The sequence below is a fragment of the Lacerta agilis genome, chromosome 8 (genome assembly GCF_009819535.1).
Source record: "Lacerta agilis isolate rLacAgi1 chromosome 8, rLacAgi1.pri, whole genome shotgun sequence".
In the NCBI taxonomy this organism is placed as follows: domain Eukaryota; kingdom Metazoa; phylum Chordata; class Lepidosauria; order Squamata; family Lacertidae; genus Lacerta; species Lacerta agilis.
Genome location: NC_046319.1, coordinates 82,004,676 through 82,030,436, shown reverse-complemented (window position 1 = coordinate 82,030,436; position 25,761 = coordinate 82,004,676). Strand labels below are relative to the sequence as shown.

The 25,761-nt window shown below is 49.3% G+C and overlaps 1 protein-coding gene across 1 annotated transcript; it reads left to right on the top strand.

The window, feature by feature from the left end:
* The first annotated feature begins 172 nt into the window (after positions 1–172).
* Positions 173–17,704, top strand: PAF1 (PAF1 homolog, Paf1/RNA polymerase II complex component). Its single transcript, XM_033158601.1, has 14 exons — positions 173–259; positions 1,163–1,192; positions 1,290–1,382; positions 2,910–3,031; positions 4,096–4,162; positions 5,950–6,051; positions 6,285–6,390; positions 7,351–7,419; positions 8,379–8,482; positions 8,691–8,807; positions 10,615–10,743; positions 11,725–11,830; positions 14,883–14,970; positions 17,194–17,704. The coding sequence occupies exons 1-14, from the start codon at positions 210–212 to the stop codon at positions 17,649–17,651; spliced, it is 1,641 nt and encodes a 546-aa protein (XP_033014492.1). The 5' UTR covers positions 173–209; the 3' UTR covers positions 17,652–17,704.
* Positions 17,705–25,761: the final 8,057 nt, after the last annotated feature.

Below are 25,761 nucleotides of genomic sequence, written 5' to 3'. Positions count from 1 at the left end.
GTCAGTTCCCCCCACACCTGTAGGTGCGAAACAGTGGATTTCCCGCGCACATAAGCGGGCTGCGACGTTTTCCCTTCTGGCCGGAAGTGGCTTGACGTAGAAGCCCGAACTACATTTCCCAGCGGGCTCCGCGGCGGAAAGGTGGGATTATTAAGCCCCGCCCCCGTTGACTGGCGTAGCCTGTTGCTCCTGAGGTGGGGGGGCTCGCGATGGCGCCCACTATCCAGACTCAGGCGCAGCGGGAAGAGCCCGGGCACAGGTACGGGTGACGTCACTCCCCTCTCCCGGACGCCTGGGTCCCCCGTGGAAGAGGGGAGGGGGGGAATGGGGGAGGAAAGTGGGGAGGGGTCTCCTGCTCCCTCTACCCCCCCCCGCCCCGCCAAGGAGAGGGGGAGGGGCCGAGCCCGGACTCCTGGGTCCCTCTGCCAGCCGCCTTGGTGCTCGCAGTGGAAGGAAAGGCCAGGCTGGGCAACTTGGTCGCCTGCGCTTGTTCTTAAGTCGCTTCCGTTAAAAACTGATAAATAAAGTGAGGAATAAAGCAGTAAATAGAAAGTAAGAATAGCATTTAGGTAGCTCCCGCATATATTTTTAAAACTCGTCTTAAAAGCTGCTTTTAATGCTGTGTCTGAGCCAAGATTCGAACAAGAAATTTTTTTTTGGTACAAGAAGAAGAATTATTGGTATATTTGTATTTGTCTATTTTCAGTTAGGTGTTGGGTTAATGTTGGTGTTTTATTTGTTTGTTATGGAAAATTAATAAATTTTTATTAATGCTGTGTTTTGGTGCTGAAAACCGCCTTGGGACCTTGGGGTGAAAGACCGGTAATGAATAATGCTACTCATAATATGGACAAAAGCTGGAAGGTGTGGAGGGGAGGGCGACCAAGACGACCAAGGGTCTGGAAACCAAGCCTGATGAGGAATGGTCGAAGGAGCTGGGTAGGTTTAGCTTAGAAAAGAGGAGGCCGAGAGGAGATATTATGGCCATCTTCAAATATCTTAAGCGCCGACACCTGGGAGGTAGTACAAACTTGTTTTCTCCTGCTCTGAACCAATGAATTCAAAAGGAGATTCTGACTAAACCATTCCACCAAGTCTCATTTCTTAGGCGCCGGCATCTCTGTGCTAAAGTATCAGTAACCCTGTCTCTTTTTTCCCTCAGGCCCAACTCCCACCGGACGCTTCCTGAGAGGTAAGGATCACCCCCTCGCCATCCCTCACCTCTTGCTTGGAGCGTGGCAAGTGGTCTCACCTCTCTCTCTCTCTCTCTCTCTCCTTTCCCTTTGCAGGTCGGGGGTGGTCTGCCGTGTCAAGTATTGCAACAGTCTCCCCGATATCCCCTTTGACCCCAAGTTCATCACATACCCATTCGACCAGAACAGGTGAGCAGGGAGAGGCTCAGATGTGGGGCTGACATTTTCTGCAGTGCATGGCGATTTAATTCTGCAGTGCATGGCGAGTTAATTCTGGAGTTATATCTGCAGGTTATCAGGCTGCAAAGCGTCAAATGGATATGACCTCTTAAAACAAAATCGAAAATTCTTTCTAGTAGCACCTTAGAGACCAACTGAGTTTGTTCCTGGTATGAGCTTTCGTGTGCATGCACACTTCTTCAGATACACGAAAGCTCATACCAGGAACAAACTCAGTTGGTCTCTAAGGTGCTACTAGAAAGAATTTTCGATTTTGTTTTGACTATGGCAGACCAACACGGCTACCCACCTGTAACATGACCTCTTAAGTTTGCATGTAAAAATAGAATCATAGAAGATGTGCAATGCTTATGTGAAAAGTTACACAGAGAAAACTAAAGTGAATGTAACATCAAAGATTAGGCAACAAGGAGGTGAAACTTTTGGAAAAGAATGGGGTAAATTTAAGGTGTATTTGAATAAGTTGTATGGAATATAGAAAATGAAAGGAAAACACAGATCTCATAGTTAATCAAAAAAATTCTTTATTGGAAAATTAAAGAGGTTATAAAATAACATTAAGAGGGAAAAGATACAAATGGAATATGAGTACATTATTTAGTATTGTTATATATACAAGAAAGTTGTTTGACAATATAAGATAATGTTTTTTCAATAATATAAGATAATTTTGAAGGAATGGCTTTATAATATCGGACTAAGTTGATAACATGCGACAGATGATAATTGCAATAAAGAAGCATATATCCGTGGAAACAGGCGACATAAGAAAACAGAAGAAGAACGGGGGAAGCAGAAGGGGGGAAGTTGGTTTTGGTTTTTTTTTTTTTAAAAAAAGAATTAATTATTTTTTACAAACTGTATAAGCTATTTACATGATATAAGCATAAGAGTATTTTTTCTGTGATATAAATTTTTGTATACATTTATAATTTATAAATGTCATATATCTTTTGTTTAAAGTATAATTATGAGAAAACTTAATAAAAATTATGTGAAAAAAGAAAAAGAAAACTAAAGTGAATGGGCAGTCATTAGTTGCTAATATAGTTTTTTTATTTTACAAAATCTCTCTTATCTGCTCACATTTATATATTGCCATATTTTATTATTCTTTCAGTTAGTTTACTGTTAGCTGCTTTAGGCATCATTTATGGATCCATTCAGCATTTTGCCGATTTAAAGCCTGATTATTTTTGTGGAAACAGCATATTGCCGGTTCATATTCTCTCCTGTATATCACAGAGAAAAGAGAATGCCCCCCTAAGTTGGTGTTCAGAGGCACATTTTTTGCAGATTAAAACTCATAATTAGAACTGCCCTTTAGCTGGAGAACAGTGCAAGAATTTTCCATGACATACCCATGCAAATGGGAAAATGCTTGTCCTTATATATTTTGAAATAATTATTGTCCTTTGAAATTCTGCTTATGATTTTCTGCTGTTTGACTTGCCTCTTGCTGCTGTCACCTTCCAGGTTTGTACAGTACAAAGCCACCTCTCTCGAGAAGCAGCACAAACATGACCTCCTGACTGAGCCTGACCTGGGGGTCACCATAGATCTAATCAACCCCGATACATATCGCATCGACCCAAACGGTGAGAGGAGTCGCGGGACCGGGAAATGTTAATAACCGTGCAGGATGCGGGTGGTGCTGTGGTCTAAACCACACAGCCTCTTGGGCTTGCTGATCAGAAGGTCGGCGGTTCGAATCCCCATGGCGGGGTGAACTCCCGTTGCTCTGTCCAACTCCTGCCAACCTAGCAGTTCGAAAGCACACCAGTGCAAGTAGATAAATAGGTACCGCTCCAGCGGGAAGATAAACGGCGTTTCCATGTCACGGTGTCCTGTTGCCAGAAGCGGTTTAGTCCTGCTGGCCACATGACCCAGAAAGCTGTCTGCGGACAAACGCCGGCTCCCTTGGCCTGAAAGCGAGATGAGTGCCGCTACCCCACAGTCGCCTTTGACTGGACTTGACCGTCCAGGGGTCCATCGCCTTTTTTTACCTTTTTAATAACCGCGCACAGCAGTTGTGGGTTCTGATTGTGGAGATGTGACTGAAACATCTTGGATTCCCATTGCACAACCAGCTTGATGTAACACACAGATAGGTTGTGGATTAGGATGCCGATTTTTAAACATGGTTGGCATCCGTCTGTTTCGGGAGGCAATAGAGGAGTGGAGTCAAGAGTTACCTAGAGCACCTACTTTGGCTGCAGAGAACGATATGGGAGAGACATGTTTTGTTGCAGCTGGGGTGACAAAGGCATCCAGTTGTGCTGCTGCAGAATTTCTTCTCTCTTCGCTTCTCCCAGCGGTCATTTCTGTTGTGGTCATTACATGAGCTGACTGTCTCCAGTCACTGCGGTTGTCTACAAGGAATTCCCCACAAGGCCTGGGTTGATGTTCATGGCAAAAAAAAAACCCACTTTAATTGCCTACGATTGGTACATCTTAATGTGACTGTGTATCAGGCTGTCATGGATGTGCTGAAGGCAGCAATCAGAACTCCAGGAAGTCTTCCCAGGCGATTGCTGATAAGTCTGGCCAGAGACGGTTGCCAGGGATTTGGCTGAAATACCCAGAGAAGGCTAGGTGTGTAAATAAAGGGTAACAACCTGCGGCCTCTAACCACTGCTGCACCTTCTTTGAATTCTTGCAGTTCTTCTAGATCCTGCCGACGAGAAGTTGCTGGAGGAGGAGATCCAAGCGCCAACCAGTTCCAAGAGGTAGTGCTTTTCACCTGGGCCGGGATTCTAAACCCCAAGGCACTCCTCCGACTGCAGACGCCTGCGAGAAAACCCTGTTCTACTCTCCGTTGTGTCCCGAGACCCCAAATGTCCCTCGCCCTCTTGAATCTTCAGGCCATCATCATCATCTCCCTTGGGTTACTGCTCTCCTCCTCCCTTCTTCTTTGCCTTTACAGGTGAAACTCGAAAAATTAGAATATCGTGGAAAAGCTCGTTTCTTTCAGTAATTCAACTTAAAAGGTGAAACTGTCAGGAATGCTTGGATGGTGTTTCCTGCTTGGCAGGGGGTTGGACTGGATGGCCCTTGGGGTCTCTTCCAACTCTAGGATTCTAGGATTCATTCAGTAATTCAACTTAAAAGGTGAAACTAATATATGAGATAGACTCGTGACATGCAAAGCGAGATATGTCAAGCCTCTATTTGTGATCATTGTGATGATTGTGGCGTACAGCTGATGAAAACCCCAAATTCACAATCTCAGACAATTAGAATACAGTGGTAACTCGGTTTACATACGCTTCAGGTTAAGAACTCCGCTAACCCAGAAGTAACGCTTCAGGTTAAGAACTTTGCTTCAGGATAAGAACAGAAATCGTGCTTTGGCAGTGCAGCGGCAGCGGGAGGCCCCATTAGCTAAAGTGGTGCTTCAGGTTAAGAACATTTTCAGGTTAAGAACGGACCTCCGGAACGAATTAAGTACTTAACCAGAGGTACCACTGTATTGTGAAAAGGTGCAGCAGCTACTCAATCCATAACACCTGAAATAAATGAACTTTTCCACGATACTCTATTTTTTTGAGTTTCACCTGTATATCCCACCTTGTTCTCCAAGGAGCTCAAGCTGGCGTACGTGGTTCTCCCCCTCCTCACCACAACCCTGCGAGGTAGGTGAGGCCGAGAGGCAGCGACTGGCCCCCAAGGTCCCCCGGTGAGCTTGGCCAAGTGGCCATTTGAGCCCTGGTCTCTCCCAGGTCTTCGGCCGATGCTCTTGCTACCACACCGGCCAAGCCGTTCCCTGTTTCAGGAGCATCTCTCCCATGTAAGCTGCTTTCCTGGTTTGGAGCTACCTTCCCGGAACTCCCTTCTCCTCAGCTTCCCTTTCACCCTCTGGGGGAGCTGCACAACTCTTCTGCCCTCCCCCATCTTGTGCTGTTCATCAGTTATGGGTCGGCCACTCTCCCCAGTTCCAGAGCTTCTGCCCACGTAAATGCAGATCAGTGCAGTGGGCCTCATTTTCTGAAAAGCACCTTGGTGCTAAATACGTTTTAAATAATGCTTGTGTTAAAGCAGGAGTCAGTATTTGGAACTTACATCTTAGGCGGGGAAAATACTCTTAGAATCATAGAATTCTAGAGTTGGAAGGGACCCCCGGGGGTCATCCAGCCCAACCCCCTGCAATGCAGGAATTCTGCCCACAGACGTCCCTGACTGGGCTTTAACCACCAACCTTCTGGTTAACAGCCAGTTGCACTAACCCGTTGCACAGCAGGAGGGCTCTTCACTGCCAAGAAGTCCTATGAAGCAGCTCAGTGATTGAAATGAAGCAAGTTGTACGTTTCTGTTGCCAGTAGGAGTGGCGAAGGATAACGCAGCAGCGTTTCCTTCCTAGGTCTTTCTCACAGGTGTTGCAGACCATCTTGAGGGCTAGGAACGTGGCTGTGGGAATTGGAGGCTTGCAGGACTCGGAAATGCCTCTGTAGGGAGAGAAGAGACCCACGTGGATTCTTCCTTAAAGGGGAAAAAAAATCTCTCTCTTTCTTTGCAGATCCCAGCAGCATGCCAAAGTGGTGCCATGGATGAGGAAGACCGAATACATCTCCACAGAGTTCAACCGCTACGGCGTCTCCAATGAGAAGCCAGAGGTTAAGTGAGTAGAAATTAAATATATTTTTAAAAGCTGCTGTTTCAGCATAAAAAAACCCCAACAACACAGTGATGACTGTGATGAATCTTTGGGTTTCTGGACCAGGCCTTCAAAGCCTCCGGAGAGATCTGTTTCAGCCCGTTCCCCAAAGTTCCTCCCAAGGACCGCTGTGGTCTTCCTTTACCTGGGTGAAGGACTCCTTTCTGATACGCATTTCTTACCTGGTTCTCACTCAGGATTGGCGTGTCCGTCAAACAACAGTTCACAGAGGAGGAGATCTACAAGGACAGAGATAGCCAGATTGCGGCCATCGAGAAGACCTTCGAGGATGCTCAGAAGTCGGTGAGCTGCCCGGGGTGGTACCGCTGTCCTCTCACTGTTGCACCTTTGTAAAGGGGATGGTGATTCATGGGCGTACCCGGGGGTTAAATGGTTATCGGAAGCCTAAAGGGGAAAAAAAGCTCTCCTGAAAAAAACCCTCAACAACTGGTCTTTCTCCCCCCTTCCAAAATCTCAATAACAATTGAGCTCTTGCCCTCTTGCCGAGGCACAGTTGGCCACTGTGTGTGTGTGTGTGTGTGTGTTGCGCCGGCTGTTTCCCGCTCCCTCATGCCGACAAAGAGCTGGCGTGCCTATCAGAGACCGGATCCTAGCCTGCACCCTGCTTGGTCAAACGGGGACGCAGGCTGAGACTTTTGGGCAGTGTCAGGGGGCGAATCCGAGGGCTGACCATGGTCTTAGCCTGGGTTCTCATCCTTCCTCGTCTGCCTGCTTTTTGCATCCACGCTACATCGTGCTGGCAAGAGAGGAACAGTTTCTGAATTTGCCGGGATTCATTGTTGCAAGGGAGCTTGGGAAACTGAGTTCCCTTGCATGATCCTTTGCGAGGATCCTGGGAAACTGAGTTTTTCAGCCATTTGGGGCTTTCTGTTTGGGAGGGAAAGTTTTTCTGTTTTTTGAAGCTGTTTTTGTACCTGAAATGACCATGGCTTGCCCACCCCCTAGTTTTGATCCTGGGTACGTCCCTGTGATGATTGATGATGAACTGATGGATTCATTACCTACCCTTCACCCTGAGGTTCCAGGGCGGGTTAAGCATTAAAACACAATACTTAGAGCTCAAAGCTGCCCACCTGGCCAGGAAATGCAGAGGTGGGGGGGCCCAGCATAAATATATTTGCTGTGTACCTTTGGGAGGACAATGCTTTTCGGGGGTTTGGGGGCGCAGCTCTGAGAAGCTTGTTGATGTCCTCGCTGCCACTGGCCTCGCCCGCATTTCTCACTTCCAAATTCTGCCTCCAGATTGCTCAGCACTACAGCAAGCCTCGGGTCACGCCTGTGGAGGTTATGCCCGTCTTCCCTGACTTCAAGGTGAGATCGGGGGGAGGGGCAGTTGGATCTAAGATGTTTGGGGCTTTGTATACCGCAGCCCTGCTCTCGCCACTAGGCCTCTCCCTGTCTGCTCGGTTCCTATGGTTTTTCGATTATGAAGCTTCCTTTTCCTGTTCATTTGCGAAGGGTCCGGAGGCAGGGAGAGCGAGATTAGAGGGGTGGTGGGCTCTTGGCAAAGATGAACGGACCACTGAGCGAAACAAGCACTTGCTTAGGGCATCAAGTAGTAGAGTCCTTTAAGAAGAAGAAGAGTTTGGATTTGATATCCCGCTTTATCACTACCCGAAGGAGTCTCAAAGCGGCTAACATTCTCCTTTCCCTTCCTCTGGAAGGGAAACTGTAGAAAAGGCTCCCTTTCCTTTAGAAGCTGCAGAAATGTGAGTTGAACCCCATAAAAATGGGGCTTTTCCTCTTGGCTTTTCCCCCTTTGCAAAAGGAGCTTTGCTTTTCCCCCTTTGCAAAAAAAGTTGCAAAAAATTAGCTGATCCTCAAAAAAACAGGGCTTTTCCCTTTGCAAAAAAGCTGCAAAACTTTTAGCTGATCCTCAAAAAAAACCAGGGCTTTTCCCTTTGCAAAAAAAGCTGCAAAACTTTTAGCTGATCCTCAAAAAAACAGGGCTTTTAGAGGAGGAAAATCAGGAAAAAAATTTTTCCTGGGTTTCCTCCTCTAAAAACGAGGTGCGCCCTATGGTCCAGTGTGCCCTATGGAGCGAAAAATACGGTAGTCACAGAGCCCCTTCTTGCCCTGGTCTTCTCGCACCCACTCCCCATTTTTGCACACGGAGGCGCCTCCTCTCTACTCCCTGGACTACGCAGCCAGACCCGTTTGGGGCGAATCCTGGAGGGGTGGGGATGAGGCCCTTCTAAGCAGGCCCTGCCAGCTGTGTGCCATTTCTGGAGGGTTCTTTCCCGTGCCGTAAGCCGCTCTTCTTCCGCCAGATGTGGATCAATCCCTGCGCCCAGGTCATCTTCGACTCTGACCCGGCGCCCAAGGACACCAGTGGGTCGGCCGCCCTCGAGATGATGTCCCAGGCCATGATCAGGTACGGAAATGCCGCTCTCTTTGTGGGTTCCGGGCAGGGGTCCTTCCAAGCCCCCCACTTGGAGAAGCTGTGCGGGGGGTTGGACCCACATGCCGGGCAGGTGTCTTGCCACCAAGCTCCAGACTCTCCATGACAAACTGGTTTGCTACTGGATTCCATGCAGGAGATAACCTTCCTTCCTCTCTCTCTCCCTCCCCCCCAATTGCAGGGGAATGATGGACGAGGAAGGGAACCAGTTTGTGGCCTACTTCCTCCCTGTGGACGACACGATGCGGAAACGCAAACGGGACCAAGACGAAGAGATGGACTACGCTCCCGAGGACGTGTACGTGTGCCAACTGGGAGGGCGCGCGGGTTTTCTGGTTAAGAAAGCAAAACCATACGGGGGAGACCTTAAAAAAAAAAAAAATCCCCACACTTGGAAAACCAACATGTCAGGCGTGTTTCCTGCCCGAGCCGTCTCCCTGACACACTACCTTTTTGCACGCGGCGACTTGTTTTCTCCTGCTCCGGAGGGTAGGGCTCGAACCCGATGGCTTCAGGTTTACGAGAAAGGAAATCCCGACTGAACATTTGGGGAGGACTTTCTGACAGCAAGGGCTGTTCAACAGAGGAACGGCCTCTGACTCTCCCTCCCTGGAGGTTTTTAAAGAAGTTTGGGTGGCCGTTCTTCGGGGATTCAGGTGTGATTCCTGCATTTTGTGGGGGGGGGGGAAGGGTTGGACTATACAGTGGTACCTCACAAGATGAATGCCTCGCACAACGAAAAACTCGCTAGGTGAAATGGTCGTGCTTCGCTAGGCGAAAACGAAGGCAGAAAATGCTGAGAGATAGAAAAGAAGATTGCTGACTTGGTAAACGGTAGCAATTAAGGAGCAATTGAGCCAGCAGGAAAGTGGGGTGTGATACTGGGATCCTTTAGCCACAAAATGTTAATTTTTGTGAGTTTAGCAGCTCGCAAACAGCGAGAAGGGAAAAGGCCTCCACTGCAGCAGGGGTTTTAAAAGGCTGCTTTATGCCTTCGGTAAAAGCAAGGAGACAGCAATCGGGACACGTGGGAGAAGGGGCCGCTGAGGCGACAATGGGTGGATTGCCCGTTCTGCGCCTCACAGCTGATGGGCAGGAGGGGAGGAGGAGCGCATTCTCCAGCGAGTGCGGGGAGAGAAAGAGAGGACGCAGGGACTGTCCTTCGCTCCTATCACTATGGCTTATTTCTCTCAAATGTGTGTGTGGGGGGGGGGGGAACTGCTACTGTGTTCTTGTTCAGTCGTTCAGTCGTGTCCGACTCTTCGTGACCCCATGGACCAGAGCACGCCAGGCACGCCTATCCTCCACTGCCTCTGGCAGTTTGGCCAAACTCATGTTGGTAGCTTCGAGAACCCTGTCCAACCATCTCATCCTCTGTCGTCCCCTTCTCCTTGTGCCCTCCATCTTTCCCAACATCAGGGTCTTTTCTAGGGAGTCTTCTCTTCTCATGAGGTGGCCAAAGTACTGGAGCCTCAGGTTCAGGATCTGTCCTTCCAGTGAGCACTAAGGGCTGATTTCTTTAAGAATGGATAGGTTTGATCTTCTTGCAGTCCATGGGACTCTCAAGAGTCTCCTCCAGCACCATAATTCAAAAGCATCCATTCTTCGGCGATCAGTCTTCTTTATGGTCCAGCTCTCACTTCCGTACATTACTACTGGGAAGACCATAGCTTTAACTATACGGACCTTTGTCGGCAAGGTGATGTCTTTGCTTTTTAAGATGCTTTCTAGGTTCGTCATCGCTTTTCTCCCAAGAAGCAGGCGTCTTCTAATTTCGTGACTGCTGTCACCATCTGCAGTGATCATGGAACCCAAGCTCACTGCAGAACTGCTACTGTACTGTATGGCTTACTTTATGACTACAGTACTACTACAGCCAGACGAAATTTTCACAATACCAAACGACTCGCGGAACAAATTAATTTCGTCTTGCGAGGCACCACTGTAGATGACAGCTGTGTGATTATATTTTGAGAGAGCGTGGCTAGAACTGTTGGCCCTCCCGGCCGATGGGATTTTTGGAAGGGGGCGGGGAAAACACCTCTGAATGAATATGGGGCTGCTGCAAAGCCCTCACCCTTTTCTTCCTGTCCCTCCCCTCCCAGGTACGAGTACAAGATCGCCCGAGAATACAACTGGAACGTCAAGAACAAAGCCAGCAAGGGCTACGAGGAAAACTACTTCTTCATCTTCCGGGAGGGAGACGGGGTCTATTACAACGAACTGGAGACCAGGTGAGGCGGAGGGAGAAACCTTTTTGGGAGGGTGGGGCAAGTGTGCTGGTGGCCAGGGGGGCCTCCAGGTAAAAGGGTCTGGGGCTATGGGGGGGGGCACGGTGGTGGTGGTGGTGGTGTCAGGGCCGGCTTTTTCCTTTCTCCGCTGAGCACATGGTTAAACTATGGAACTCCCTGCCACAGGAGGCAGGGATGGCTGCCAACGTAGACTGTTCTAAATGAGGATTAGGCATTTCTTTCCTTGTTCCTTTGTTTGCTCCCTTTGTGTACTGCCTTTCGGCTGAAGATCTCTGGGCAGTTCGCCGTGTAAAAATGCAAAACAGAAGCACAAAATAGATGGCGAAAACAAGGACAAAAGCAAAACAAAATCAGATTATGAAGGAAGAGAAAGATATCGGTGGCTACATGCCACGATAGCTATCTCCTCTGCCTCCCTGGCCAGAGGCGGTAAATGCTTCTGAATGCCAGTTTCTGGAAACGGCACAAGGGGAGATTTGATCTTGCACTCAAATCCTGCTTGCGGGTTTCCCATAACGGGCATGTTAGGATCTCATGGAACCTCCAGGTCCAGAGGCAGTCTATCTTGACTTCTGGGTTATTTGGCCACTGTGAGACTAGCTGGAGCCTGATTCAGCAGACTCTTCTTATGTCTCCCCCCCCACCTTCCCTACCTGAGTCCTTCCCCCTTGGCACATGTTGCATCCCAGCTGTACGGCAGGGGGTGGGCTGGATGACCTTTGGGGACCCCGTCCAATACTTTGAATTTATGAAATAAGGGCCTCCCCATTGTGTTCCCTCTGCTGATCGCCACTGTGACCCCGCTAAGCGGCGCAGGTGTTCCTGCATGCAACCAGACCCTTGCCAATTTTGTGCCACGCACCACTGGCACGCGAGGGCTGTATCCTGCCGCCGGGGCGTGTGTGTATGCACAGAGGGAGTCGGGTCCCTGCTCCCTCCTTAACCTCTCCCTTCCCGTCGCAGAGTGCGGCTGAGCAAACGGCGAGCCAAGGCCGGGGTGCAGTCGGGAACCAACGCCGTTCTGGTGGTGAAGCACCGAGATATGAACGAGAAGGAGCTGGAGGCGCAGGTAAGGCTGGCGTAGAGAAACCCCCTTGACGGCGGGAGGAGGGGACCCAGGAATCCTGGCTCTCAGATTCCACCTTATCTCACTGCCCCGCTCCGGCCATTGGAGCTTGCCGGATGCTGACTGGAAAATTGACGGAATTAGAACCAATTCCTAGAGAGAGGAGAGGCGAACCACTGTTGTTGTTCAGTCGTTCAGTCGTGTCCGACTCTTCGTGACCCCCTGGACCAGAGCACGCCAGGCACTCCTGTCTTCCACTGCCTCCCGCAGTTTGGTCAGACTCATATTGGTAGCTTCGAGAACACTGTCCAACCATCTCGTCCTCTGGCGTCCCCTTCTCCTTGTGCCCTCCATCTTTCCCAACATCAGGGTCTTTTCCAGGGAGTCTTCTCTTCTCATGAGGTGGCCAAAGTCTTGGAGCCTCAGCTTCAGGATCTGTCCTTCCAGTGAGCACTCAGGGCTGATTTCTTCAAGGATGGATAAGTTTGATCTTCTTGCAGTCCATGGGACTCTCAAGAGTCTACTCCAGCACCAGAATTCAAAAGCATCCATTCTTCGGCGATCAGCCTTCTTTATGGTCCAGCTCTCATACGGAAATCCAGTTTGGTCCTAGGCATCTGTGGCCTGGTGCAACTCAATCTATGAAGGCCAGGCCTTCTTTTCTGGTCGAAATTCTCTGGAAAGGAGGACTTGGGATGGGAGACGGATGACAAAAGTCTGCCCCTGGGAAGGAAGTTCCCTCTGCTCACTGGTACCTTAGTTCCAAGAACCATTTTGGCCATGGCAGTTCCGTGGAGCCTCCATGTTCCGAAGCAGTCTATACCCGGGGGGGGGGGGTGGAGTCAGGAGAGAACAAGGCTTTTCCCACCTTGCTTGCTAGATAGGTTCTCAGGGGCATCCCTTTAGCCGCTGTCGCGGGGGCAGAGTGCTGGACCCTCTGGCTGGTCTTGGCTGGGTTACGCAAAGTGAACCCAGAACCTGGGGGAGCGGTTTGAGCGTGCAAAATCAACCCTGGCTCCACTGCACGGGCTGCCAATCAGTTTTTCTGGGCCCAATTCAAAGTGCTGGTTTTGACCAAAATGATGGCTCACGACCACAATTCCTCAAGGACCACCTCTTTCGATACGAACCTACCTGGACCCTGAGGTCCTCATCTGAGGCCCTTCTTCATGTGCCTCCTACGTGCGAGCTCCAGCAGGTGGCAACATGAAAACGGGGCCTTTTCTGTAGTGGCTCCTAATAAATAATAATAATAATTTATACCCCGCCCATCTGGCTGGGTTTCCCCAGCCACTCTGGGCGGCTCCCAACAGAATATTAAAAATAGAATAAAACATTAAAAGCTTCCTAAACAGGGCCGCCTTGAGATGTCTTCTAAAAGTCAAGTAGTTGTTCATTTCCTTGACATCTGAAGGGCGGGCGCCACCACCGAGAAGGCCCTCTGCCTGGTTCCCTGCAACCTCACTTCTCACAGGGAGGGAACCGCCAGAAGGCCCTCCTTGGAGCTGGACCTCAGTGTCCGGGCTGAACGATGGGGGGTGGAGACTGACTGGATGACCAGGAGTGGTGGAAAACCCCAAGGGAGATCCCAGAGGAGGAAGGCTGGGAAACCGGGGATTGACGGAGCGGCCAGAGGGAGATTGGAAGGAGATGCTGGATACGGACAGGGCAACAGGGTTTAGTGAGCAGGAGGAGCCTGTGACAGGGAGCAGTTCAGACACTGAGGCTGAAGCAGAGGAAGGGGGCCAAGAGGTTGCTGAATTATTCAGGATATCCTGCAACAAACTCCCCTCTCCCCTGATCTCCAAGAACAGGCAAGATAATGAGGAGGGCAGAACAGAGGCCGGAGGTGTGCAGATGCAACTTGAGACTGCTTGGGAAACATCCGGGAGAGGAGGAGAGATAGGAGGGGTGGAAGGCAGGGACCATTAGTCCTGGCAGCTGCTCTGAAGGGGCAACTCAGGGTTGCTCGAGTTGCATGCTGTGTCCTTGAAATAATAATAATAATAATAATAATAATAATAATAATAATAATAATAATAATTTTTTATTTATACCCCGCCCTTCCCAGCCAAAAACCGGGCTCAGGGTGGCTAAAACTAATTAAAATCACAGCAAAACATAAAAACAATCAATTTAAAATACAGATTAAAATACAAATTCAAAATTAAAACTGCAGTCTCATTTTCAAATAGCCCACCAATAAAAGAATATAGCATAACTATCAAACAGAAACCAACCCAAAGGCCAGGTGGAACAGCTCCGTCTTGCAGGCCCTGCGGAAAGATGTCGAGTCCCGCAGGGCCCTGGTCTCTTGTGACAGACCGTTCCACCAAGTCGGGGCCAATACTGAGAAGGCCCTGGCGCTAGTTGAGGCCAACCTAGCATCCTTGTGGCTCGGGACCTCCAAAAGATTATTATTTGAGGACCTTAAGGTCCTACCCGGGACATACCAGGAGAGGCGGTCCCTTAGGTACGAGGGTCCTTAGCCGCATAGGGCTTTAAAGGACAGAACCAGCACCTTAAACCTGACCCTGTACTCCACCGGGAGCCAGTGCAGCTGGTAGAGCACTGGATGAATATGGTCCCGCGGCAAAGACCCCGTAAGGAGCCTCACAGAGGCATTCTGCACCCGCTGGAGTTTCTGGGTCAGCTTCAGGGGCAGCCCCGTGTAGAGCGAGTTACAATAATCAAGTCTGGAGGTGACCGTCGCATGGATCACTGTGGCCAGATCAGGGCGAGAGAGGTAGGGGGCCAACTGAATAATACGGCGGAGATGGAAAAATGCCACCTTTGCTGTGGCTGCAACCTGCGCCTCCATGGAAAGAGAGGCGTCGAAGGTTATACCCAAACTCCTGACAGAAGGCGCTGGCACTAATTGGGCCCCCGCAAGAGATAGAGTCAACTTCCTTGACATTGTAGCCCTACCTCATTGTCGTGACCTGCCTCCGACTCCAGCCCTGGCAGGAAGGCCATTGGAGTTGCTGGAAGCCTGCTGATGGGATTTCTCCTTTCCCCCAATGCCCTCGTAACTCGCAGCTCTGTCCCCCTGCAGGAAGCCCGCAAAGCCCAGCTGGAGAACCACGAGCCGGAAGAGGAGGAGGAGGAGGAGATGGACCTGGGCAAAGAGGCCCAGGGCTCAGGTAGGTACTGGGTTGGCAAAATCTCCCCCTGCTCGCTGCTGGAAGATGCCTGTGTTGCCAGGCGGCCACATTGCGAAATTTGCAGCCTCTGCTTTAAAGAACACCCCCTGCTTTTGGGCACCTGGTGGGACACTCCAAAGCAGCTGCATCGCTGTTGCCTCATCCCTGTTTCTTCCCCCCCAATAACTTTTTTTTTATTAATTTTCACATTTTGAAACACATAAAACTTATTTTCTATTACAAGAAGAAATATATCTCATTACTAAAAACATATATAAAAACTTTCTTATCCTTTCTCACTTGGTTTCATGACCTCCTCAAATCCCTCATTGCTGATTTCATTATAATACATCTTTAGCAGTCCTCCATCTCATTTTAAACATTCTTATTTCTAATCCTCTAATTCACATTCTTTCTCTATCATTATGTAATTTACTATTTTCTAATTCTTTCCAATTCTAAGTGCACACCTAAGCCTCAATTTCTTCCAAAAGCTTTCCTCCTTAACAAATATTACAATATTTTTTAAATACACTTCTTTCTCTATCATTATCTAACTTTACTATTTTCTAATTATTTCCAATTCTAAACACACCTACGCCTCAATTTCTTCCAAAAGCTTTCCTCCTTAACAAATATTACAATATTTTTTAAATACACTTCTTTCTCTATCATTATCTAACTTTACTATTTTCTAATTATTTCCAATTCTAAGTACACACCTAAGCCTCAATTTATTCCCAAAACTTTCCTCCTTAACAAATATTACAATATTTTTTAAAATACACTTCTTTCTCTATCGTTATCTAACTTTACTATTTTCTAATTATTTCCAATTCTAAATACACACCTAAGCCTCAATTTCTTCCCAAAACTTTCCTCCTTAACAAATATTACAATATTTTTTTAAATACACTTCTTTCTCTATCATCTAACTTTACTATTTTCTAATTATTTCCAATTCTAAATACACACCCAAGCCTCAATTTATTCCCAAAACTTTCCTCCTTAACAAATATTACAATATTTTTTAAATACACTTCTTTCTCTATCATCTAACTTTACTATTTTCTAATTATTTCCAATTCTAAATACACACCTAAGCCTCAATTTCTTCCCAAAACTTTCCTCCTTAACAAATATTACAATATTTTTTTAAATAGACTTCTTTCTCTATCATTATCTAACTTTACTATTTTCTAATTATTTCGAATTCTAAATACACACCTAAGCCTCAATTTCTTCCAAAAACTTTCCTCCTTAACAAATATTACAATATATATATATATTTTTAAAATACACTTTAAAATTGCTCCAGTCTTGCTCTCTCGTCTCCTCCTTCTGGTCACGTATTCGTCCAGTCATTTTGGCCAGCTCCATGTATTCCAACATTTTCATTTGCCATTCTTCTATTTTTGGTATGTCCTGTGTTTTCCAATTTTTGGCAAGCAATATTCTCGCAGCTGTTGTGGCCTCATCCCTGTTCCTTAAAGGGGGTGCCTTCCATCGTCACCGTCTTCTTCTTCGTTTAAAGGGATGGGAACCGTATATGTTGCGTTTACAGCAGTATTGCAAAGAAGCGGACTCACTAGCAGGGTTTGAGTAAACACTTAAAATTAAGAGAACAAGCACGAAAGTCAAGATGTAATGATGGGCATATAATAAAGGGCAAGACGTAATATGGAAAACTATGATGCAAAAGATGGTAACAATGTCAAATTAAAAGATTATAAAATGAAGGTGTAATAAAACAGGCAGGAGAAGTAAATATCTAAAGAACCAGAAGAGGAAGTTGAGGGATGTCATGGCTGGGGGGTTTTTTGGGGGGGGGGGATAGGGATTTATATATACTTTTGGTGATAAAAATGATTGTGTTGAAGATAAAACTTAATAAAAAAAACAATTTAGAAAATAAAAATGAAGGGGCGGCCCTAGCCCATCCTTCCACTTTAGCTAGAGTGTTGGGCGAGGAGAGAGCAGGGTTCAAATCCTCCCATTTGGCCACGAAGCTTACTCTGTGGCCGCTGCCTCTCTTAGCCCCTACCTCAATGGGTTTTTGTGTGGGATTAAACGAGGGCAAAGAGTCACGTACTGCCACCTTCAGCTCCTTCGGAAGAAACACAGTCGGTCTCCCTGAAAAGCCAAGCTTTCCCCCGTTTTTTTTCCTTCCCTGCCCCCCCCCCCCGTGTGCTCACCTCTCTCTTTCTTTCCCGCCCGCCCTAGACGAGGAGCCGGAGAAAGGCAGCGAGAGCGAGAAGGAGGCCAGCGAGGCGGAGGAGGGCGAGGACGAGGAGGAAGGTCGCTCGGCCAGCGAGAGCGAGCGGGAGGCCAGCGAAGGCGAGGGGGCTCCGGCCGAGGAGAGCGAGGAGGACGAGCGGGCGGCCCGGGACAAGGAGGAGATCTTTGGCAGCGACGACGACGAGGAGGAGGAGGACTCGGAGCAGGAGGGGGGACAGCGGGACGAAGGGGAGAGCGGCAGCGAGGAGGAGGAGGAAGACGAGGAGGAGGACGACGAGGAAGGGGGCGGGCGGCGCCAGCAGCGTCGAGGCAGCAGCCAGAGCCCCCTCCACAGCGGCAGCGAGGAACACTCCAACCACGAGGACGAGGAGGAAGAGGAAGGGGAGGCCAGTGCCAGCGAGGCCCCGTCCGAGTCCAGCGAGCAGGGAAGCGACAGCGACTGAGGAGGGCCTGCAGGGCCTTTCAGAAGTCGACTTCGCCCCTCTCCTGCGGGGAGGACACCTGGGAAGGGACGGCGGTACTTACCTTCTTGGCTGGCTGGCTGGCTGGCTGCTTTGTCCCAGTTAAGCCCAGAGGATTCTGGGAATGTCCTATCCTCCCGGCGAAAGAGGCGGATTGGAGGGCTGCCGATCTTCCACCTCCGCCACCGAACTGTTTGCTGCGAAATGATTGGCGTTTGGGGTGGGACGGGGCGCAGACTCACACACGTTTGGTTCTCCGCCTCCCCTTCTTGTGTTGTTCTCTCCCACCCCCCACCCACCCCGCTGTACATAATGCGCCACACTGCGGCTCTCTTTCTCACCCACCCCAAAATAAAGCTTTTTGCTTCTTGAGCCCCCACTCTCTCTCGTTAATCAGGGCCACTTGCAACATCCTTGGGGCAAGTGTACTTACTTATTTCGGGAAATATTTGCCTACCGCTCTTTCGTAAAAATTCATCAAATCGGGATACAGCAATAAAACCATCCTCTAAAGTCATTAAAAAATTAAACGCAGACAGTCAGTAAACCATCGTGGAAGGATGTTGTCCTGAATTGCCTGCATAGGCCTGGTGGAATAGAAAAGAATTCAGCAGGTGTTTTAACAGTTGGCACAGAAGGCACCTGCTGAAGCTCCGGTGGCAGAGAGTTACACAGGACTGGGCCAACAGCACCAAAGGGTTTATTCTTGTTGTCAAGTGACTCTCGCGAACTTAGGGAATGCCCAACAACAGTCCTGTGGATGATCTCGGTGATTGAGATGGGATCTATAAGGGTTCGGGTGATCCCTGAGGCACCCTGCACCTAAGTTGTTCAGGGCTTTGTAAACTTGGATGAAGGAGGGGGTGCTTGTCAAGCTGGCCCGATGGCACCGATTGGAGAGGGAGAGCTGGTAAGACTCGGGAACAGCATTCGAGATGCTTCGGGCAGGATTGGAGAACCCAGAACAAAACTCGTGTCTTCAGCAGAAATAGGTGTGAAGTTCTGCATTTGGGCCAGAAGAATCAGGTGAGCATGTGTCTTGGTAGCAGCACTTGTGGAAATGATCTAGGGCAGGATTTCTCAAAGGCTGGGGCAGGAGAGAATCGCAATGGGGGAGGCAGATTGAAGGATAAGGAGTTACAGGTAGGTAGCCGTGTTGGTCTGCCATAGTCAAAACAAAAATTTAAAATATTCCTTCCAGTAGCACCTTAGAGACCAACTAAGTTTGTTCTTGGTATGAGCTTTCGTGTGCATGCAAAAAGCACATACCAAGAACAAACTTACTATATGAACATTTCCTTGTTATATAGTATCAAAAAAAATAATTTCCTTTGCATAATATGGATAGGTACCTTTTCAAAATGAAAGTAAGAGCCGGAAGTGATACTGAGGACAACCCTAGATGAGTTTTCCAATGTATTTCTTTTCCATTAAAAAAATAAAATAATCTGGTGCAGCACAAGCAAATTTTTATTCTGAAAGTTTGGCCCAGAGGGGAAAAAAGTTTGAGGACCACTGATCTAGGGGTTGTTTAGTAGAGCACAATCTGAACAGGAGGAAGCAGTGTAATGCGACTAATTTCTCCGCTCTGCAAGGCCTGTATTGCATATTTTGCAAATAGCTGGAGATGTTTTTGGGAACACCTGAAGAATATTCAGAACCTGGCATTTGGGGGGGGGGACTTTCAGAAAGGGGCTAGGAGCACCAGATGGTGTTCTGGCTCTATCCAGGTTCAACTAAATATGGCTTAAGAATTCCCCCCTCCCAATTTTTTTTTATTGGTTTTTAACAATATAAACAAACAGTACAAACAACAATAAAAGAAATAAACATTACAGCCAAATACAAAACAATTAATTAAAAAAAAACACTTTTCTATATCTATCATTGTGGGTTGACTTCCTCCCGCCCTCTCCAGTTGCGTTCTTTAAAAATCATCTTTAGTAATTTCTTTACCTTTTTCTATTCTCATGTTAATACACTGGTGATCTTTCCTTGTCTAATAACCTTAACATTTCTTCATCTATTTCTACACCTTATCTAACTTCTATATCTGCTGCCTATTTAATATTCCTGCTTATTTTTAAATACTAATCTTAACATAGTTCTTTAAATATGCTTTGAATTTCTTCCAATCTTTCTCCACCGCGTCGTCCCTCTGGTCTCGGAGTTTCCTGGTCAGTTCAGCAAGCTCCATATAGTCCATCATTTTCATTTGCCATTCTTCTATCGTTGGTATTTCTTCTGTCTTCCAGTTTTTTGCCAGTAAAATTCTTGCTGCTGTTGTGGCATACATAAAGACTGTTCTATCTTCTCTTGGGATTTCATGGTTTAGGATACCCAGTAAAAAGGCTTCCGTTAGCTCTTAAGAAATTTGGTTGATTCACCTATTTACACCTTCGGTCTGCATGGAAGGAGTCCTGGCCACTTTGCAGCCTGGTCATTTCAAGAACTGCTTGTCCCCCGCAGCAGGGCAACCCTGGAGTCCAAGGCATCTTCTCCCAATTTTTCCTACGGGCGATTTTTTCCGTCTTCTTTGCAAACCGCTTTGAGGGCTTTTGAATTGTATGAAATAAAAATAGATAAATCCCGCATGGGCGTGGTCCCATTTCCAGTTTTATCCTCTCCCACTCTTTTTGGGTCTCTGCCCCGCTCTGCCATCGCAAAGAAGCCCAAGGCCACGGCGCGTCGGCCTTTTGCGCTTGATGGAAAGAAAAGGTGGCGCGCGTTAGGAAGGAAGGAAGGAATTTAAAAAGGGGGGTGGGTGGGAGGAGCAAACCGGGGATCGGGGCTCCCCCCTCGGGTTGCTTCCCGGGAGGGGGTGGCGAGTAGGGAGGGAGAAAGCGGGCTCTCTCTAGCCCAAGATGATGGCGCAAGAAATGGTCCAGCTGCTCTGCGCTCCGGAAGGGTCCGCCGCCAGCTCGGACTCCTGGGTCCTTCTGGGCTGCCTGGGCGGGGCGAAGGAGGTCTCCAAGGCGCGTGCCCGCCCGAGGGCTCCGCTGTTTCTCCTGCGTCTCCTCCGGCGGCAGGTGGCGGCGCTGCGCCAGGCAGGCAGGCGGCGCGCTCTCGGTGCCTTCCCGTCTCTCGTCGCTTCCCGGACGCCACCCAGGAAGCGGTCTCGATCGGGGCAGGGCGAGCGAGCCTGGACGCGCGGGGCTTCCGGAGATCCAGCGGCCTGGGGAGGCGGAGAGGTTCCGGGGCTCACCGTGAGCCTCCAGCCCTCGGAGAGGAAGGAGGCCTCCGGGGTCGCCGGCCGGTAAGGGGCGCGCGGTGCGCTCGGCCGCCTTGGAGAGGCCTGGGAGGTTGATGGAGGCGCGGGGGTTCCCTTTTGGGTGCGCGAGCGAGCGGGCTCTGAGCGTGTGCAGAGTGCCTCCCACGGGCGGGGCCCTTGGGTGGATGCAGCGGTGAGGTGGAGATGAGGAATGCGGTGTGTGAGCAGGGAAGGCGCGTCGGGTTTCGGGGTGCGCCTCTGGGGCGCCCTGCGCCAAGCCTCACTGCTGCATTTGAAGCGCCGGTCCCAGCTGCGGAGAGAGGGGACCCGGCGCTCTGCACACGCCCAGAGGCCCACAGGTAAGCTGACTCCCCCAGCCTCACTCAGGTACCCTAAAGAAAGGAGTTAAGAGCCCTATGTGGCATGGAGGTGAAAGTCATAGCTGTCAATTTCCCCCCTTTTTTAAAAGGGAAATTCACTTATTCCGAATAGGATTCCTCGCAAGAAAAGGGAAAAGTTGACAGGTATGGTTAAAGTTTTGGAGGAGCCTGGGTTCAAATCCCCCCCATTGGCCATGAAGCTCCCTGGTAGATTTTGAGTGCCAGTCAATGGGAGAACCGTGTTTGCTCTCCTTGTGGTCCTTGGAAGAAAAGGTGGCAAATAATTTCAAATAATCCTCTTCTGGTTATATCTAAAGCAGCACCTGAGTTCATTTATCCTCCTCTCCTGTGTTACTTGCCTTTCCTAGCAGACCTAGAAAGCAAGCTCCAAAACTCCTGAAGGCTCCCGGGGGTTCCATTTGGCCACCTGCTCTCACTCACCTCAACCTAACTCCCAGGATTGTTGTAAGGCCCCCCCCCCGAAAACCTAAGAAATAAAGGGCAGAAAGGTGGTCTATAAATGGAGTATTGGGGGGGGCACTTCCACCTGTTGCTGTCTCTTTGTTCCCAAACCGTGGTGTTCTTTCTGTCCTGCTCAGGTGCTCCGTGCCACGAAGGAGAGAGGACCCCCCCCCGCACCTGTCTGCTTCCAGCACCTGGTTAATGGATGAGCCGGGCAGCGCAAGGAACCCCATTTGCAACCGTAAGCTCACCCCGAGATGGGATGGTCTGGTGGGGGAGTAGGGGGGCCGCGATGGGCAGCAGAGGGATTTCGTCTGTTTGTTGCATTTGTACTCTTACCTTTCCTCCGAGGAGGCATCGTACCTGGTTCTCCCCCTCCTTCGTTTAACCCCACGACGACGACCCTGCGAGGTAGGTGAGGTGGAGGAGAAGCGGCTGGCCCCCAAAGTCACGCCCAGTGAGTTTCGTGGCTCTCCCAGGCCCTAGTCCGATACTCTAGTCCAGGGACGGCCAACTCCCAAGAGACTGCGATCTAGTCACAGAGTTAAAAACTGGCTGTCACCTACCCCCCTTTTGGGGGGTTCAGGTCAAAGTCGTTGAGCTTTTTTTTTTTAGGAAGGAAAGTCCTGTTTTGGGGGGTTTACATAAAACTTGTTGAGCGGAATTTGCTGCCAGGGAGTGTGGTGGAGTCTCCTTCTTTGGAGGTCTTGAAGCGGAGGCTTGACAGCCGTCTGTCAGGAATGCTTGGATGGTGTTTCCTGCTTGGCAGGGGGTTGGACTGGATGGCCCTTGGGGTCTCTTCCAACTCTAGGATTCTAGGATTCTAGGATTCTTTAGTGACATTGAGCTGTTTTTAGCTATTTTTGGTGGTTTAGGTCATTTTAGGGGCTGCAGGGCAAGGATGTTGAGGTTTTTTTTAGGGGAGACAAAGTTTTTTAGCTTCTTTGGGGGAGCCACTGATCTACCGGTGATCTACCACAGACGTCCAGTGATCTACCAGTAGATCACAATCTACCTGTTGGACATGGCTGCTCTAGTCCCATCGAAATAAATATAATAAATTCCTTCCAGTAGCACCTTAGAGACCAACGAAGTTTGTTCTGGGTATAAGCTTTCGTGTGCATGCACACTTCTTCAGACACTCTAGCCTAGCTCATGGGTAGGCAAACTGAGGCCCCGGTAGCCGGATCTGGCCCAATCGCCTTCTAAATCTGGCCTGCGGATGGTCCAGGAATAAATATGTTTTTACATAAGTAGAATGTGTCCTTTTATTTAAAATGCATCTCTGGGTTATTTGTGGGTCATAGGAATTCATTCATTAATTTTCTTTCCAAAAATATAGTTTAGCCCCCCCCCCAAGGTCTGAGGGACAGTGGACCGGCCCCCGCTGAAAAAGTTTGCTGACCCCTGCGAGCCTAGCCCCATGTTTCTCAAACGTAGGTCCCCAGCTGGTCTTGGGACTACAACTCCCATCATCCCTAGCTGGCAGGACCAGCGGTCAGGGATGATGGGCATTGTAGTACAACATCATTTGAAGACCCAGCCACTATGCAATACTGACCTTTTGGGGCAGGGAGGGGCCAGTGCTGAAATAAGCTTGAGCGGAGGGGAAACGAATTGTGGGGCAGGAGAGAGTGAGAGGGGGAGAGGTGAGTTTCTATTTGCATGTGCGAAGGACTCCAGTGAGGCGCAGCTGTGGGCTAAGGCAGTCACACCACCCTCCTTTCAGCTAGTTGGCATGCTAGCTTTGGGTAGGGACTCCCCCAAGTCAGAGTCCTGATGGGAGCTAGAACCCAACGTTGTTAACAAGAGCCCTGCAGGATCAAGCCAGCGGCCCATTTAGTCCAGCACCCTCTTTTCACAGTGGCAGTGCTGGATTAAAGTCTTGGTAGACCATAAACTTGACATGAGTCAACAGTGTGATGCAGCAGCTAAAAAAGCCAATGCAATTCAATAGGAGTATAGCGTCTAGATCAAGGGAAGTAATAGTACCACTGTATTCTGCTCTGGTCAGACCTCACCTGGAATACTGTGTCCAGTTCTGGGCACCCCAGTTCAAGAAGGATACTGACAAGCTGGAACGTGTCCAGAAGAGGGCAACCAAAATGGTCCAAGGCCTGGAAATGATGCCTTATGCGGAACGGCTTAGGGAGCTGGGTATGTTTAGCCTGGAGAAGAGAAGTTTAAGGGGTGATAGGATAGCCATGTTCAAATATATCAAAGGATGTCATATAGAGGAGGGAGAAAGGTTGTTTTCTGCTGCTCCAGAGAAGCGGACACGGAGCAATGGATTCAAACTACAAGAAAGAAGATTCCACCTAAACATGAGGAAGAACTTCCTGACAGTAAGAGCTGTTGGACAGTGGAATTGGCTGCCAAGGAGTGTGGTGGAGTCTCCTTCTTTGGAGGTCTTGAAGCGGAGGCTTGACAGCCATCTGTCAGGAATGCTTGGATGGTGTTTCCTGCTTGGCAGGGGGTTGGACTGGATGGCCCTTGGGGTCTCTTCCAACTCTATAGGATTCTATGATTCTATTCTATGAGGCCCCCAGGCAGTTAAAATCTCGGGGGTGGGGGTGGGCGGCTTGCAAATTGTTTCCTAATACGTTTTTTATTTAACCAGCCAACCCATTTTAACGGACCAATTCCAAGATCATATCTTTTGATCCGTTGTTGCGGTCCCTTCCATAGGCCGGGGCCTATTCTGCCTATTTGGTAATCCAGCACCGTGCAGTGGAAACTTGCCAGCGGGACCCAAGTGCGAGATCAACTCGCCCCTCCTGTGCCTTCCGGCAACCGGTATTCAGAAGTGTTGCTGCCTCCAACTGTGGAGACATGCCTTTGTCCAGATGCCAGTTCTTTTTTTTAAGCTGCCCAAATTGGAAGCCATCTTTGCTTCCTGCAGCAGCGAGTTCCACCGTTTAACTAGCACTTTCATTTATCATCTGGAGGGCCCTTAGTTGCCCAGTTCTGGCCTAACTGGAGCCCTGCTAGTTTCGGGGGCCTTTCCGCTGAGTCGCAGCCAAATGGGAAACATGGTTTAAGAAAACCGCATCCTTGCAGCTTTTTGGGTGGGTGTTTTTCACAGTCCCCCTCTGCGTGGGGCAACCTGCCCCCTCGTTCCCCTCTGGGCCTGGTGGGTGGTGGTGTCTTGGTTATGGAGACAAGGATCCACTTAGATCTCTCTCTCTCTCTCTCTTTTACACACACACACCCCATCTTAAAACAGCCATGCTGCTTTCCAGTTTATTTCTGTGCATGATTCAAGGTGTTGAAAACCCCCAAACAGCTGAAAGGCCGTCTCCTTCCCTACAGATCCTTTTGGGGGCCGAGATGGGCAGAGGGGGCCCTCTTGGTAGTTCCTTTGCCCTACGAGACTCGCTGGGTGGCCCAGTGGGAGATGGCCTTCTCTGTGGTGGCCCCTAAGCTGTGGGACTCCCTCCCCAACAGAGATGCACCTGGTACCTTCATTGCACAGCTTCCAGAGGATGCTGAAAGCACACCTTTTTTTACCCTGGCTTTTCCACCCTCGAGTTGGTTGCACGTTGTCTTCATGTACCTCGAGACCTTATGGTGGAGGTCAACCAATCAAATCTATCAATCAAATAGGGGTCCTAGCTGATTTAATGTGGCACCGATGACCTTAGGACCTCTCCAGCGCCCGAAATTCCTCAGGCGCATATCGCTACTGGCACAGGTTCAGTTACAACCACGTGGAGGTTTCAAAACCTCTGTCATAGTCCATGGTTAATGCCATTTCCAGTTCCACTGTGTGTTTCTCCTTCTTGCTTACTGGGAGACGTGAACTGTTGTAAGAGTGAGCGACAGTCGGGCAATGTAGTTGAGAGCACAACATCACAGAATCGTAGCATTGGAAGGGGTCCTGGGGGTCATCTAGTCCAACCCCCTGGCGAATAGACATTTGTGGTGTTGTGGTGACTGTGACCTAGGTTTAAGGAGCCATTGTTGCCTAGATTACCCGAGTTTCTAACACCGGCTCTCTCTTCCCTTGCCCAGGTCCCGCTTCCCACGCCGCCACCGC

Excerpts from the sequence above, each read along its gene's own strand:
- PAF1 (XM_033158601.1), top strand. The coding sequence starts at position 210 with ATGGCGCCCACTATCCAGACTCAGGCGCAGCGGGAAGAGCCCGGGCAC. Across the intron at positions 3,032-4,095 it reads ATATCGCATCGACCCAAACG|TTCTTCTAGATCCTGCCGAC; the intron begins GTGAGAGGAGTC and ends GAATTCTTGCAG. Across the intron at positions 8,808-10,614 it reads GACTACGCTCCCGAGGACGT|GTACGAGTACAAGATCGCCC; the intron begins GTACGTGTGCCA and ends CTCCCCTCCCAG.